At 43.9% G+C, this 16,735-nt stretch overlaps 1 protein-coding gene across 1 annotated transcript in view; it reads left to right on the plus strand.

Moving 5' to 3' along the window:
• RSPH3 (radial spoke head 3) overlaps nucleotides 1–16,735 on the plus strand; it is a 41,384-nt gene that overhangs the window by 8,472 nt on the left and 16,177 nt on the right. Inside the window, exon 2 of the mRNA XM_021693224.1 lies at nucleotides 13,016–13,501. Within this exon, the coding sequence (XP_021548899.1) occupies nucleotides 13,016–13,501 (486 nt within the window). The remainder of the gene's footprint in view (nucleotides 1–13,015; nucleotides 13,502–16,735) is intronic.

Consider the following 16,735-nt stretch of genomic DNA (forward strand, 5'->3'; position numbering starts at 1 on the left):
TGTTTTATGGAACATAGCAATTGAAATTATTACATTAAATAAACCCATTTTTCCTCATTTTTAAAGCAACATATGTTCCTTGTCAAAAATAGGAAAAATCTTGAAAAGACATTGAAAACCATCTGTATTATATTCTGGGGCTGCTATCACAAAATCACATGGCTTAAAACAACAGAAATGTATGTTCTCGTTGCTGTGAAGGCTAGAAATTCACCATCAAGCTGTTAGGAAGGCTGCTTCCCTCTGAGGGCTGTTGGGGGAATCAATTCCACTCCTCTCTCCCGGCTTCTGGGGGGTCGCTGGCAGTCTCTGTTTTTGTCTGCACGGTGCTCTCCCTGTGTGCAGGTCTATGTCTTTCTTAAAAGGACATCAGTCATATTTTATTAGGGTCTCATCCTACTTCAGGATGACCTCATTCTGATTTAACTAATTACATCAGCAAAGATCTTGTTTCCAAATAAGGTCACATCGGCCAAGGGTTAGGGAGCCGACACACGAATTTGAAGGGGAGACAATTCAACCCATCACACTATCCCAAAACCTATCAGTGAAAGAAAACCAGTGCTGGCAATTGATTACTGGGTAGTTTTTAAAAGTATGGCCACAAATTATTTTGACACTTGAAGTGGGATCCAAGTCCCCTTTCCTTGAGTCTGGGCAAGGCGACGACAGCTCTGCTCAAGGGTGCTAGTATTCAAGTCATGCGAGCCCAGGCACTAGACCACTAGACGGGGAGTGATGGAGCTTCCAGATGCTTCCAGCCCCAACTGTCAAGTCATTCCCAGTTTGAGTCTTACCACCTGAGGTCCCAGACCTACTGAGTAAAGACAAAGCACTCCTACTGCATCCTGTCCCAATTCCCAACCCACAGAACCTGGGAGCACAAGAAAACAGTTATTGTTTAAGCCACTCATTTGTGGGGGAACTAGTTACACAGAAATAGTACCTAGAAATGTTATGGTTCTTAGTTTTTTTTAATGTACCTTTAAAATTATATCTCCCTGAAGTGAGTCACTGACTTCTTAGATCAAAAGGAAATGACAAATTGTTTATCTGATTCTGAGATTTTCTTTAAGAAATAGGAAAGCAGATAAGCTACATTTCTAAACATTAGCATCGTATAAAATGAATATAACGATTCCAACCATAGGGAACACGGGGACATTCCCAAATCCCAGGTGGAAGAAGAGACAAAGTAAAGCCTTCTAATTCAGTGGCTGCTAACACATGATTTACTAGACTCACCCATTTAAAAGTACAAGTCAGGCAAACATCAGAGTCTTAACAGATGCAGAAAACATGTGAGGCTCTTGGAAACGAAAACGATCAACATGCCACATGGCCAGAGGATTCAGCCCTCGTTTTGAGAAAGGGGGAGTGTTAGTATCTCAACCAGGTAAACAGTTAAGCCAATATTAACACATACTAGAACCAAGTCAGTTTAAGTGGTCATCAAACAATAGTTCTGAAACAGAGGGTAAAACATGAGGTGCAAGAAAGACATTTCCTGGGAAATGGGAGAGGAGCCTCAGGAGGAATAGATCAGGGAGGCTCTGCAGACCGAGACTCACCCTCTGAACACACAACCAACCAGAGCACGCGCAGGCCGATCGAATAGCTGCATTTTGGTCCAAAGTGAGTAAGGCTATTCTTATAAATCCTGTGGCTCATCATTTCCTCATTACTGAGTTGTTCATTACTGAGTTTGACCACTCTTTTAGGTAGTAGAAGTCTTCAAGCATTGTTTAACGAAGGGACAGGATGGCCCATGATGCCGTGCAAATCTGAAAGCAAGCGTTATTGCCTTGAAAGACAATGGACTTAGCTTGATATAAGGTGTTCCCAGCACTTTCCCCTGGAAACCATTAGATGTCATTTAATTGTCTTCTCATCTTGGATACTGCAGAAAAGCCTAAGGCCAGTGGGATTTTTATTTCTTGCATAGCTAACTTGCTTCTTTTTGCCTAAATGCTCATAATATCTCTTTCCTTTGTCCTTGTAATATAAAAATGTTGCCATTCTTGGGCACCTGGGTGGCTCAGTCGTTAAGCATCTGCCTTCGGCTCAGGTCATGATCCCAGGGTCCTGGGATCGAGTCCCACATCGGGCTCCCTGCTCGGCGGGAAGCCTGCTTCTCTCTCTCCCACTCCCCCTGCTTGTGTTCCTGCTCTCGCTATCTCTCTCTCTATCAAATAAATAAATAAAATCTTTAAAAAAAAAAATGTTGCCATTCTTTTTCTTGGAATGCAGTGAACCCTCTTGATCTGTGTAGTTAGGAAACTCGTGTTAAATTAAGTCTTTAGTTGTGACTTCTATTTTCCCATAGGATTAGCAATCATAGGTTGAATTATTATCCCCTAATTATCACCTCCCAGGCTGGGTCACTATTTTTAATCTTTTCCTCTAGATTCTGAGAACCTTCCTCAATATGTTCTTTAAATGACTGATTTGATATTTGACAACATCCTCGAGTGTGTAGAACTGAACTCTGTTACTGTGTCTTTAATTTTCCTTTAATCCCATATTTCTTGAGACTCTGCCTTGCACTGATTCAGACATGTTGAGCTCTCAACTCCCCCAAATTTTAGGCATTCTCTCACCTCAAGGGCTTCTCACGTGGTACTCTTTTCCCCAGAACACATCCCCCCTCACTTCACCTGGCAAAGTTCATGTTTCTCCTCTTCCTCCTCACCCTCACCTTCGAAGAAGGGAAATAAATCCACACTTGGTGTTTACTAGCAGACACAGCATCATCATTGCCCCTGGCCTCACTCTGCCTTCCTGGGTGTGTCTGGAACATCCTTCTCAAGCTACAACCCAGCCTGCTTTGCACAACTCCCGTCCCCCCTCCCCTCGTCCACATTCACTGCTAGACAGAAATGGGACACACCATATCCCTGCCGCCCTGGGGAGGTAGTTCAAAGTCGGAAGGCCTTCTCCTTTTGGTCAATGCCATTTTAAACCAGGAGTCCCTGACTCTGTCTTTTTAAACAAATCTCAGGGACATGGACATTACATTTCAAGAAGCATCCTGGAACACACTTTCGAGCCTTCGTTATGTCCATATATAATATTAGAGATTCTTACCACAGAGACCTAAATACTGTGGGATATGCAGACAGCTGAGGCACACATACACGAAAGCACAACTGCACCAATGTTATGAGTATTCTCAGACATCAGGTAAGCTGTACAGCCAGGAGGGAGACACCAGCCTCCCAGGAAAGAGAATGGTCCCCGCTTTCGAGATGGCTCCCTTTTGGCAGGCAGGGGACTCACCTACCAGTGGCTCCATCTCCTGGATTTTCACAGAATCTCAGGGTTGAGAGATTCCATTCATTCAATACAAGAACATGTACGAAAACTGGCTTCTGCTTCCTGCTGAGGGAATTCGGGTCACGAGAATTTATTTTCCGGTAAGATCTCACAGATAACTAAAATGGCTTGTGAGTCACTAATGCATATGTAGAAAAAGCATTTAGTAACGGTTCTAGTTGTGATTCTTTTGTTAAAAGCAATTACCATATTTGTTTGGGTTGAGAAGAAGTTAAATATATGTATCATATCTAGCAAGTCTGCCTCATAATACTGGTGTATATGTTCCTGAAGAGTTTTGTAAAAACAGGTTCTTATATTAACATATATTTCAGAGCACATTTCCTTTTAGAAGAATTACATTGTGGGGGCGCCTGGGTGGCTCAGATGGTTAAGCATCTGCCTTCGGCTCAGGTCACGATCCCAGGGTCCTGGGATCCAGCCCCACATCGGGCTCCTGGCTCAGCAGGGAGTCTGCTTCTCCCTCTCCCCCTGCTCATGCTCTCTCTCTCTGTATTTTGTGTCTCAAATGAATACATAAAATCTTTAAAAAAAAAAAATTACATTGTGAAATTTTGTAAGTGAAGATTTCTTTTGAAAAATTATAACTGTCTGGGACGCCTGGGTAGCTCAGTCAGTTAAGCATCTGCCTTCAGTTCAGGTCATGATCCCAGGGTCCTAGGATCGAGCCCTGCATCGGGCTCCCTGCTCTGTGGGGAGCCTGCTTCTCCCTCTCCACTCCCCCTGCTTGTGTTCCCTCTCTCGCTATGTCTCTGTCAAATAAATAAATTATATCTTTATAAAAATATATATAACCGTTGGGGCGCCTGGGTGGCTCAGTCGTTAAGCGTCTGCCTTCGGCTCAGGTCATGGTCCCAGGGTCCTGGGATCGAGCCCCGCAGTGGGCTCCCTGCTCCACGGGAAGCCTGCTTCTCCCTCTCTCACTCCCCCTGCTTGTGTTCCCTCTCTCACTGTGGCTCTCTCTGTCAAATAAATAAATAAAATCTTTAAAATATATATATATATATATATATATATAACTGTCTTTTTATGTTAGGTAAATTTTCATTTTTTTTAAATCTTTCATTTCTTTAATTTAGGTGCATCTATCCCTTTATAATGTCAATTTATTGAAAAAAGATAATGATGTAATAGGATCTAATTTTAAAAATTAAAGACACGCAGACCCTAGGATATTAGACTATTTCAGAACACTTGGGTTTTAGTTTTTTAAATCTGAAGGTTAGTATTAGATGACATTGGCTTTCATAAATTTGAAATTCATATTCTCTTCACCAGAATCAAGGTAATTCTATGGCATCTACTTCTCCAGCTCTGCCTTCTTCTCAACCTATAGGATGTTGTCATGTGTATATCCTACAACCTTCAGAGTATCAAAATGTTCCCTATCAGGTAGAGGAAGCAAGTTGGAGCCAAAGAGAAGACACCAGATGGAAGCAAAAGAGTAGAGTAGGGGGGTACACATTCAAAGCGCCCCACCCGCACTGCTCCCACGCCAGAGCCACCATTCCGGAAGTCACATGAACTACCCTTATAAACTTCAAAACACTCCCTTCTTGGCAGGCAAGCCCCAACTGGGTTTCTACAATCTGCAACCGAGCCTTCACTAACACAACCACTTTATGTAACACCTATTTTGCTATAAAGTTGGGCATAAACAATTTTTATAATTTTTAATCTTATATTTACACAGCTCTCCACAACTGTCTAAACACTGCTATGCACATTCTCTTTGGATACGTAAAAATCTTTGGGTGAGATAGTAAAGCAGCGTCGACCCTAGAGATAGCATTACTTAAAAATAACAACCAAAAAAATGTCTTTATTGATAAGACAAAGAATCATTTACATTTTGCCCAAGGTCACACAGCTAGCAGGTGCAAAACTGGAATTGAGCTGGAGTCTTCTGGGGGGAGGGGGGGGTTTCCCCCCCCCCCCCCCCCCAACCGCCGATGTGCTCATTCCTAGCCTGCTGCTCAGGGCATCCCTCCACACCTAAGCACATGGGTCGAATATGCTACAGAGACTGGCTCTAGAAAGGAAACCTTCCCACAATGTAAAGATCTACTTTCTACTTGGTCTATTTCGTAATGTGGTTTTGTCAAACAGCATCTCCTTAACACCAGGTCTACTTGCACGGCTACGATTTTACTTACTAAAAGCTAATCAAGAATAGTGACACCTTGTGGCAAAAACGTATGGATTCATGTGCTATCACCCACACTCACTTGACAGACTTGTCCAAAGGCCTTATTAAGTCGTTAAGACAACAGCAAAAATTCTGGAAAGAATAATCTAAATGTATAGGTTCTCCTCATAACTAGATCTCTCTCCAATTCGCTCTACTTGGGCTTCAGTCCCCACGTCCCAAAACTACTGTTACTCTCAAGTTCCAGACGCCATCCATGTGGGCAGACCCAATGATTACTTCTCGGTTCTATCTTACACAAGCCCTCGTACTATTTGACCAGGTTCAGCCCGCTGCTCTTGAAACCCTGGGTTTCAGCAACGCTATGATGTTTCTCTCCTACCTCTAAAGCCGTTCAAGACTTCCCAGGGCTCACAAGTACCAAACTTAGATCCCTGGCCCCAACCTTTTCACTGAACTCCAGTCTCACATCTCCAACGTACCAACATGACACATCCGTTTGATGTTCAATAGCCTCTCAAAATTAAGATGCCCCAATGGGACTCTTGATTTCCTGCTTCTTCCACCCCATCGACTACATCTCAGTAAATGACATGATTATCATGTTTATTTTACTCAAGTCAAAAACTTAGAGGTCATCTTTTCTTCCTCTATTACTCCCCCTCTATCTAATCAATCAGTAAGTTACCTGGACTCATTCTCCAAAATGTCCCCAAGGTGCCCCTTCTGTCCATTTTCCCTATGATCCCCTAACTCAAGCCACATCTCCTCTTAGCCTTAGCACCTTCCCGACTAGTTTTATTCTTCACCTTTTACAATCCATTCTTCACATGGCAATCGGTGATCTTTGTAAAAGAGAACTCGGAATGTATCATCATCCCACCTTAAAACCCTTGAATGGCTCCCCATAATCCAATCCTCCCCATTCTACAAGGCCCTACCTGACTGGACTCCTAGCTACCTCTAAAAACTCATTTCCAGCCTCTCTTCCCCTTGCTCTCCATGTCCTAGACACACCGGCCTTCCTTCTGTTACTTAAACATGACAACTTTGCTTCTGCCTTGGAACAGTCACCAGCTGCTCCCCTCTGCCTGCACTGCTCTCCCCCTCAACTTGCCATAGTCGGCTCCTTCCTATGGCAGACAGGTCTCATGTTAACTAGTACCTTCTCAGCCTTTTGCTGCAGTCAATCTAAAGCAGCCCCTAAGACACTCCCTATCCTAACACACTGTTGTGTTTTCATGACAGCTTTTATCATTCCATGAAATCGTTTCTTTTTCAATTCATTTGCCTCTTATGTGTCTCGCTTCACTAGAATGAGAGCCCCCTCTATTCCTAGTTCTTACTAAAGTGCCTGGAGTAAGGAAGGTGCTTGATGTTTGTTGAATAAGAAGTGCTGTGTACTGTTGGTGGGAATGCAAGCTGGTGCAGCCACTCTGGAAAACAGTATGGAGGTTCCTCAAAAAGTTCAAAATAGAGCTACCATACAATCCAGCAATTGCACTACTGGGTATTTACACCAATGATACAAATGTAGGGATCCGAAGGGGTACATGCACCCTGATGTTTACAGCAGCAATGTCCACAACAGCCAAACTGTGGAAAGAGCCAAGATGTCCATCAACAGATGAATGGATAAAGATGTGGTATATATATACAATGGAATATTATGCAGCCATCAAAAGGAATGAGATCTTGCCATTTGCAACGTGGATGGAACTGGAGGGTATTATGCTGAGTGAAATAAGTCAATCAGAGAAAGACATGTATCATATGGCCTCACTGATATGAGGAATTCTTAATCTCAGGAAACAAACTGAGGGTTGCTGGAGTGGGGGGGTGGGGTGGGAGGGATGGGGTGACTGGGTGATAGACACTGGGAGGGTATGTGCTCTGGTAAGCGCTGTGAATTGTGCAAGACTGTTGAATCTCAGATCTGTACCTCTGAAACAAATAATGCAATATATGTTAAAAAAAAAAAAAGAAGAAGATAGCAGGAGGGGAAGAATGAAGGGGGAAATCAGAGGGGGAGACAAACCATGAGAGACAATGGACTCTGAAAAACAAACTGAGGGTTCTGGAGGGGAGGGGGGTGGGAGGATGGGTTAGGCTGGTGATGGGTATTAAAGAGGGCACATTCTGCATGGAGCACTGGGTGTTATACACAAACAATGAATCATGGAACACTTCATCTAAAACTAATGATGTAATGTATAGTGATTAACATAATAATAAAAAATTTAAAAAAAAAAAGAAGAAGAAGTGCTGTGTAAGTTCTCTCTTACTTTCTCTTACCTAAGCTTAGAAATATTTCAGGGGCATCTGGATGGTTCAGTCAGAAGACTGTGCCTCTTGATCTCAGGGTTTGAGTTTGAGCCCCACACTGGGTTTAGAGATTACCTAAAAAATAACAAAAGCTTTAAAAAAAAAAAAAGAAGTATTTCAGAAACTATAGCCATTCACTCATTTTCATACTCTAAAAGGAAAAGAAGCGCCCCCTTCTTTTCTTGGATAAACCTGTGCTATTCATTCAATCATTCATTCGTTCATTCATTCATTCATTCAATAAACTATTAGAGCCCGACACTGAGCCATGAGGTAAGGCCAGTTCCCATGCTCAAGAACCTCGTGGCCTAGTTGAGGAGGCAAACATGTTAGCCAAGTTATTGTAAATGCCACGCGGCAAATAAAAGATGGAAATATGATCGAGGACTGTGTGAGCCTCAGTTAAAGTTTTCAGAAATGTGTCCCTGGAGAAAACAACAGGAGCTGTGGCTTAAAGGATGAGCAGAAAATCGGCCAGAAGGGATAAAGGGATGGGGGCCTGGGTGGCGCAGTCCGTTAAAGCGCCTGGCTCTTGTTTTTGGCTCAGGTCGTGATCTCAAGGTCATGGGATCGAGCCCCGCCATTGAGCTCCATGCTCAGCGTGGAGTCTGCTTTAGGTTCTCTCTCCCTTTGCCACTCCTCCCTGTTCTCCTATGCTCATTCTCCCTCTTTCTCAATCTAAAATAAATAAATAAATAAATCTTTTTAAAAAGGAAAAGGGATAGGGCGCCTGGGTGGCTCAGTCGGTTAAGCGACTGCCTTCGGCTCAGGTCATGATCCCAGGGTCCTGGGATCAAGTCCCACATCGGGCTCCCTGCTCTGCGGGGAGCCTGCTTCTCCCTCTCCCCCTCCCCCTGCTGGTGTTCCCTCTCTCGCTGTGTCTCTCTCTGTCAAATAAATAAATAAAATCTTAAAAAAAAAAAAAAAAAAGGAAAAGGGATAAAGGGAAAGCGTTAATCATAGAGGCAGAAAATACAACAGTCTGCACAGTGGGACTATTGTGCAGGTTCAGCTACTCTGGGGGGAGAAAGTACAAGGAGAAACTAGCAAGATCAGAGACTGGAAAAATAGGCAGTACCAGGTAGTGAAGAGCTTACGGCACATGTAAAGAACTTGGATTCACAGGGCACAGAGGTTACAGAAATGTTTGAGGAGGCACCTAGCATGATCAGAGTAGCATTTCAGTTAGACCATTCTGTGGTTGCACAGAAGAGCCAACTCAGGCTGTCTGGATCAGGTCAAAAGCTGGTAAGAATAGTAGGTAGGGATGCAAAGAGGTCTCAGAATCAAGAAATATTTAGGAGGTAAAATGGGCAGGACTTGGAGATTATTGGGGATATGGAGAACGAGAGAAAAAGAGGGAGAAAAAGAGAAGCATAGCAAGAGAGGTTTAGGGATGGGAAGTTAACTAGCATAAGCTGATACTTCAGTGCATAGGTTCTAGACTCAGGCCGATAAGGGTTTATATCTGTTTTGTCACTTACTTGCTGTATGACATTGGTAAGTGACTTGAACTTCTTTAAGCTTCTGTTGCCTTATAAGTAGAAATGATCTAAGAACCTACCTCACAGGGTCATTGCAAGAACTACGTGAAATCATGTATGTAAAATGCTTCTGCTGTATCAGAAACACCCCCGTTAATCAGTAAGGAATTTGAAAACTGTTATCTACCTACCTGCATCGGCAGTCACATCTACCTTTTGTATTACTATGGATGAACTGTACATGCTTCCAGGGAAGGCCAGCCCCTCCAATTGTTCACGAGAACCTATCCCTTCTTGCCTACATCATCGCATCAATTCTTGGCTCTCTCCCCTACAATGTCCGTTCCGCCCTCTCTACTCACTCCTAGAGCATCCCCAAGTACGGTCAACTCTCCCATTAAAAATATAAAACTTCCTCTTGGCTGAGCTTCCCTCTAGCTACCAGCGTGTTTCTTTCTTTTCCTTTGCAGCAAACCTGCCTCCTCCACTCTCTTCTAAATCTCTAACTGAACTTTGTCCTCCCTAACTCCACTACAGGCACCCTTGTTCACCACCGCCAACCATCTCTATGTTAGAGCCAATGTAGATCTCATTGTTGGATCCAGTGTGCACAGCTTGCTTGACCCATGATTTGCATTAGCCATCCTTACTCCCTTCCCCTCGAGAAATACTTTCATCACGTGATTCCCAATGACCAGACTTTCCGCAATTTCTTCCGTCTCTCTGCCCATTCTTTGCCAGGATCCTTTGTTGGTTATTCTTCATCTCTGCAGCCTCTAACTATGCTCAAGGGCTCATCTGTCTTCTCTCTACGCTCCTTAGCATTTTCACCAAATCTCATGGCTTTAAATAGCACCTTTATGCCATTAACCCAAAAATCCGGATCTCTATTCTGGACCAATCCCCTGAGGCCCCAGACTCCCATGTCAAACTGTCCACTCAACACCTCCACTTGGAAGACTAACATGCCTTTCGAGCTCAGTGTACCTAAAACTGAACTCCCTCCAAAAAATGCTCCTGCTCCAAAACCTGTACCTCTCCATTGTTCCCTCTATTAGTAAGTGGGAACTCCATTCTTGGTATAGCTTCTAGCTAGGACTGAGCAGTAGCTTGACTCAGACAACACTCTTACAGGAATAACTGTAAAGGCCGAAACTAAAACTAAAAACAAAAATAAAAACCACACAGACTGAAGGCACTTGAGAACCAAACCAGTGAGGACATGAGGGACTGGGATCCCAGGGAGAAAGAAAATTCATAGGGATACAGAACTTCTCCATTGCTTTTCTCCTGGGGCATTTGCTGAGTTTCGGAGCAGGGCATTTAGGGGCAAGCAGAAAGCAGTGGTCAGAGGTGTCAGGAGTCTTTCAGATCCGGGCAAATAAAAATTATAGTTGAGAACTACAGACAGAACTTGAAGGGACAAGACCCCAGACAAAGGGGGATCACAGAGAAATAAGACTGACAATTTGTTTGGCTTTTATCCTTATGGCATTTGCTGAATTCTAAGCTGCAAGGACACTAGAAATCAAGAAACCAAAACACTGCAAAGTGGCTAAAAAGGTAAGCAAACCTTTCAATAACCTCACAGACTTGGGAATACAAAAATTGGAGTGCAAGGTCCCCAGAGATGGGTACCTGTTGAACATCCCAGGCTTTCTGCTGAGATTCCTAAAGGCTTATGCCCTGAGATCAGGGCAAACCAGAAAGCAATCAGCCCTCCCAAAGCCTGAATCCTCGATTAAAGGTCATCTACTCTAATTGCCAGCCAGAATAAAATTAAATCCTCCAGAAAGAGAACATCAGCCAGAGCCTCTCCACAATTTTTTCCACACGTTTAACATCTAATCAAAAACTTTAGAGTGATCTTTAACTCCTTTCCTTCTCTAGTGTTCCATTTCTAATCCATGTGTATCTACCTTCAAAACAGATTCAGGATCTCTCTGACTGCATCTCACCCCTCCATTGCCTGGTCCCTGATCCAAACCACTTTCTCAGCCAGGCTTACTGGTTCGATTTGGTCTCTCTGATTCTGCCTTGCCCCGCTTCAGTCTATTCTCAACCCAGCAACTAGAATAGAAATGCTTTTTTAAAAAATTAAAATATGTCAGGGCGCCTGGGTGGCTCATTGGGTTATGTGTCTGCCTTCGGCTCAGGTCATGATCTCAGGGTCCTGGGATGGAACCCCATGTCTTCAGGCTCCAGGCTCAGCGGGGAGTCTGCTTCTCCCTCTCCCTCTGGCCTTCCCCCTGCTCGTGCAGGCTCTCTCTCTCAAATTTAAATAAATAAATAAAGTCAAGCTTCTACTCAAAATCCACTGGGGTTTTTAACCTCAGAGTAAAAGTTCGTATTTACACTGACTTCATTACCTCTGACTTCATCTCCTAATGCTCTCCTCTGCTCCACCCACCCTAGCCTCCTTAGTCTTACCTTGCACACACCTGGTTTGTACCTGCCTGGAATGTTAGTCTCAAGTTCTGTTGCTTCACCTCCTTCACATCTTTACTCAAATGTCACCTTCTCAGTGAAGCCTTTCTTGACCAATCTAAAATCTCTAGGTCCCCCTCCCTCTCTGACACCTCCTAGCCCGCGTTTTAGCTCTTATAATTATCTAACATATATATTTTACTCACTTAGAGTTCTCCAAGGACCTTGGGCTTTTCAGCCTTTGATCAAGCCATTCTGAATGTACATCCCCAAGACTCTCACCAGTCAAAACACTATCACCCATCAAACACTATTAAAATGTCACTTTCTCCTGACATGTTAGGATTATTTATACCATACCTACACACTGGCTTTAGATCTTAATCTTCAAAGTGCAGGAGGAATCTAGATCTTAATATAATGGCTCATCATTTACCAGACACAGTTCTAAGCATTTTATACTTACTAACGCTTTTAACCCTCACGACAAACCCTAACAGATAAAATTCTACTACCCCCATTTTACAGATCAGGAAAATGAAGCACAAAAGCCTGCCAGAGGCTGTGGGCTCGGTACACTGCAGAACCTGGATTCAAATCCAGACAGCACTTAGCTGAGCTGAAGGAGTGAATGCAAGTGTAAATAACTGATCATTCAGGGATACATACACTTCACTTACACAGACTAGAATATCAGCATTGCTAATACTAAAACCAAAGCATCTGCTCTTCTAAGCACAGACCCACGCCATGACGCTTCGTTCTCCAGAGTCTGGGGCCTGAGAGATTAAGATACAGCAGGCCTAATAGACTCAACAAAGCACCCACCCCTTTGCCAAAATTAGATGTCTGCGGGGCGCCCCTGTTGCTCGCGCGCCCGAGGATCCGCTTAGGTGCTAGCGACCGAGCGGTAAGAGGAAAAGGAAGGCGGGAAATGGAGACACTGCTGCGCAGCGCGGCGGCAGCCCGCAGGCCAAAGTGGAGAGGTGTAGGTGCTGGGAGACATCAGTAAGCCCTCGCCGCGCCCTAGCACGTAACAGAGCTGGGAGCCGGGGGCCACGTGCGTGCGATCACAGGTGAGCAGCCCCGAGCAGCGGCGCGGCGGCAGTGGCGGGAGCAGAAACAGCCGAGGGCGCCCCTTAAGGAACGGGAGCACGTGGGCCTGGAAGAATGGCGCCGACACCAGCCCGGCAAAGCCAGACTCCAAAGTGGGAACGAGGACCGCCGCGGTGCTTGCCCAGTTCCCCGAAGCCCCCAAGCCCGACTCAGTCAGGAGAGCTCTCTTAACCCGTAGGCTCACCTGCCGGGGAGGCGCCAATGGGCGGAGTCAAGGGCCGGAAGTGCCCCGGAGGGCCGGCCTTCCCGCGAAAACCGCCGGCCGGAACTGCCAGGAGGTCCCGCCCCCAGGCGGAACTCCGGGTTGCTGGGCAACCGAAGTGGGCGCCTTCGGCAGGCTCAGTGTTCCCTGGAACAAGCCGAGTGTAGCTCCCACCTCTTGTCCTGGCAACCTCCCGTCCCGCCCGCCTTCCTTCTTGCCGCCTCTCCTTGCGTCGCGGAATCCCTGCCCTTGGCACTACGCACACGTCTCCGGCTCCCACTACCACTTAGCGCCCACCTGCCTGAAAGCCAGTCTCCACCCGAAGCGAAGCGACCGGGCCCCAGGCGTGGCTTCCAGGCTCACAGACCGCACCCTCCCAGCCATGGGCACCTACACCTACACCAGCCGGCCCCGGGCCCTGCCCTGCCAGCGCCGCCGTTACCGGGACAGCATAATGCAGCCGTGAGTGAGCAACCAGCCCCTGTGTGATCTCCACCTGCCCCAGTCCCGGGGCCGCGGGCCGCGGGCCCCTTCGCCCTGGCAAACCTGCCTGTGCTGCTTTCTCCCCTCCACACCCTGCCTAAATAAAATTTCTTCCCTAAAGAAGTCTCCCGTGGCGTGGAGGAATGAAGCAAGAAGGGGCACGGTCGGCCCGGCCTCCCTTAGTGAACTTTTAGTGATAATGAGCTGCGGGCGTGATCGATTAACATGTACAGGAAACCCACTGGTTTCACAACTTTCGAGTCAGCTAACTACTGTTGGCCAACGATATGCATGCACCTCACTAGGGGCATTCCTGTACATTTTCTCCTTAGTCCACAGTACTGTGAAGTTGGTTTAATAACTCCATTATGCAAATGGAGAAACAGGTACTACGGTGTCAGACGCCACAGCATGTGCAGAATAACAGCCAAGTAAAGCTCTTCCCACACCAGTCTTTGGTCAGGAATCAGGTTATCTTTCCATGCTGGACCCCAAATTGTATTTTTACATTACTGAGTATTTATTTGCAAATATTCAAATATCCACTTCATTATTATCCATAATAATGTTTACGGGCCTTTCTAAAGCTTATAGTTCTTTCTATAAGCCTCAAATTTTGGAACCGGCCAAACTTCCCAAGCATACGGGCTCCATGGAAGCTGGAACCTTTGTGTCTTTTGTCCACCTGGGATTGTTCCTGACCTATAGGAAGCACTTACACAAATTGTTGAAGTAACTGATGGAACACATCAGCCAAGTAACTCTTGATGCGTATTTCAAACACTAAGTCTAAATTCATAATTACCTTATTATGGCAAATAAAGACCTTCTTAAATAAGAAATGCCTGTCACTTTAAAGAAACCAAAATGGAAAATTTAAATTTTTTTTTAAAGATTTCATGTATTTGTTTGAGAGAGAGGGAGAGAGAGACAGAGATAGCGACAGAGATAAAGAGAGAGCACCAGCAGGGAGGAAAGGGAGAAGCAGGCTCCCCACTGAGTAGGGATCCCAGACGCAGGGCTCGATCCCAGGACCCTGGGACCATGACCTGAGCCGAAGGCAGATGCTTAACTGACTGAGCTACCCAGGCACCCCAGAAAATTTAAATTTATAGAGGGATTATTTATATTATAAAAGGATTCCATTTAAAAACACTTTCAAAAACACTTTCTGGTGGCTTTAAGTAGTTGCTCACAAATCATTACTATTAAATTACACCAACAAATGAAATAAGAATCAATGGTGGTTCATTAGGAATGATTTTTTCTTATAGCTAGTTGATAAGCAAGTTGCAGGACCTTGCTTATATTGAAGCAATCTGTTGATTAAAACTATTGGAAGAAGTATATGTGTATGTGTGTGTATTTGATTTTTCAGTTTAAAATTATACTCAGTGGTGATTTTCAATTTATAAAAGTAATATATGCTTGTTCTTATATTAGTCCTTTACACCTCCGTACTTGAGCATATGTACATTTATATGAGGTTTATTTCCAAAATTGAATCATACTACACATATTAATCTGCAATTAGCTTCCCCCCCTTTTTTATAACCTCTAATTCTTTTTTTTCTAATTTCTTTACATATACCTATACATACATACTTAATTTATATAGACTCCTGTGGTTCATGCTTGGGTACATTCTTAGTGCCCCACCCCCTTCCCTTGTAAACTTGCTCTTTCCCTCCTGTCCCCAAGGTAAACCTTGTTAATGCCCTTACATGAATGTTTCTGGACTTTTCTCCACACTCACATGTTTTTGTATGAATATATAAATATATACATACAAGTACACACGGGTTTGTCTGCCTCATAGCAATGCTAACATTATACACAGTTCTCAACATCTTCCTTTTCTCACTTAATTCTTTGCAAAAATCCCTCCAATTATTTTTAATAGCATGATATCCCCTGGGGTATGGATGTACTACGCATTCTTAAAATTTTCCAATTTTGATAGGTATTCAGTTTGCTTCAAGGTTTTACCACAAAGAGGAAGGTTTCAATAAACAACTTTATTTGCTGGCCTTTTTATTTCTATGAAACAGATTCCTGGGATGGGATTGCTAGGTCATGTATATTTTTAACATGAACAGATGGAACAATATGCCTTTTCTTTAGTAATGTTTAAACATATCCTTTTTCCCTACATCCTCACCAGCAATAGGCATTACGGATTTTTCCTTCTTTTTGGCTTTTGATAGTGTGAAATCAAAACCAAAATTTTTCCTCATTATTATGTTCATTAGCACTAGGGGGTTTTAATCAAGTAAGCATCCTTTAGATTTTTTCTATTTTAAAAGATCACTGGGTACAATGTATAGGACAGATTCAGAGAAAAATGTTGTTCCAGACAGTTAAGAAACTCTTGCTGCAGTCCAGGTAAAAGATAGTGGTGACAATGAGCGATGGAGAGATATGAAAACGATTTGGGGAGTAGAATCAGTAAGACTTGCTGGATACAAGCAGTGAGGAAGAGAGACGAATCATGGATGACTCCCAGACTTCTAGATTAAGCCAATTGGGTGGTTAGTGGTACCATTTAATGAAATAGGGAACACTAAAGAAGTAACAAGTTGGAGTGGGAGAGTGATAATTAGTTCAATTTTGAGGTTGCTTTTGAGACATCTCAGTGAGATGTCACTGGGCATATCAATTGGATATACATTCCTAGAGCTCAGAGGAGAGTTCTGAGCTAAAGGTAAAATAAAATTGGGAGTTTTAGGTATATGGATTATGAGTAAAGCCTTGAGAATGGATGAGTTCAGGGAAGGGCAAGAGAAGACCTAGCCCAGAGGAAATCCTCCAGTCCTGGAGGAGCCAGCCAACACAGGATGAGAAAGAGAAGTCAAAGAAGTCCTAGAAGAACAATCCTAAGACTATGGTGGATCCGAAAAGAGAGTGCTTCAGTGAAGGAGTAGCCAGCTGAGCTAAACACTGCCCCGAGATCACATAAGATGAGCAGTGTTACATGCCTGGTTTTTAAGTAACATGAAGTCAGGTTATCCAATAGTGGTTTTAATGTATGATAAAAAAAAGCAACTTACTGCCCCTCTCAAAATCATTTCTGGTAGAGTACTATTATTGGTGTAGGTCAATATTTGGTTTCATAGCCATACATATGATATCATTTAAAGAACTTTGAATGAAAACATCAACTGTATGGTTTTCACTACTGATATTCTGATCCTCAAAATTAAAATTTTTTTA

Source organism: Neomonachus schauinslandi, chromosome 8 (assembly GCF_002201575.2).
Source record: "Neomonachus schauinslandi chromosome 8, ASM220157v2, whole genome shotgun sequence".
Lineage (NCBI taxonomy): Eukaryota > Metazoa > Chordata > Mammalia > Carnivora > Phocidae > Neomonachus > Neomonachus schauinslandi.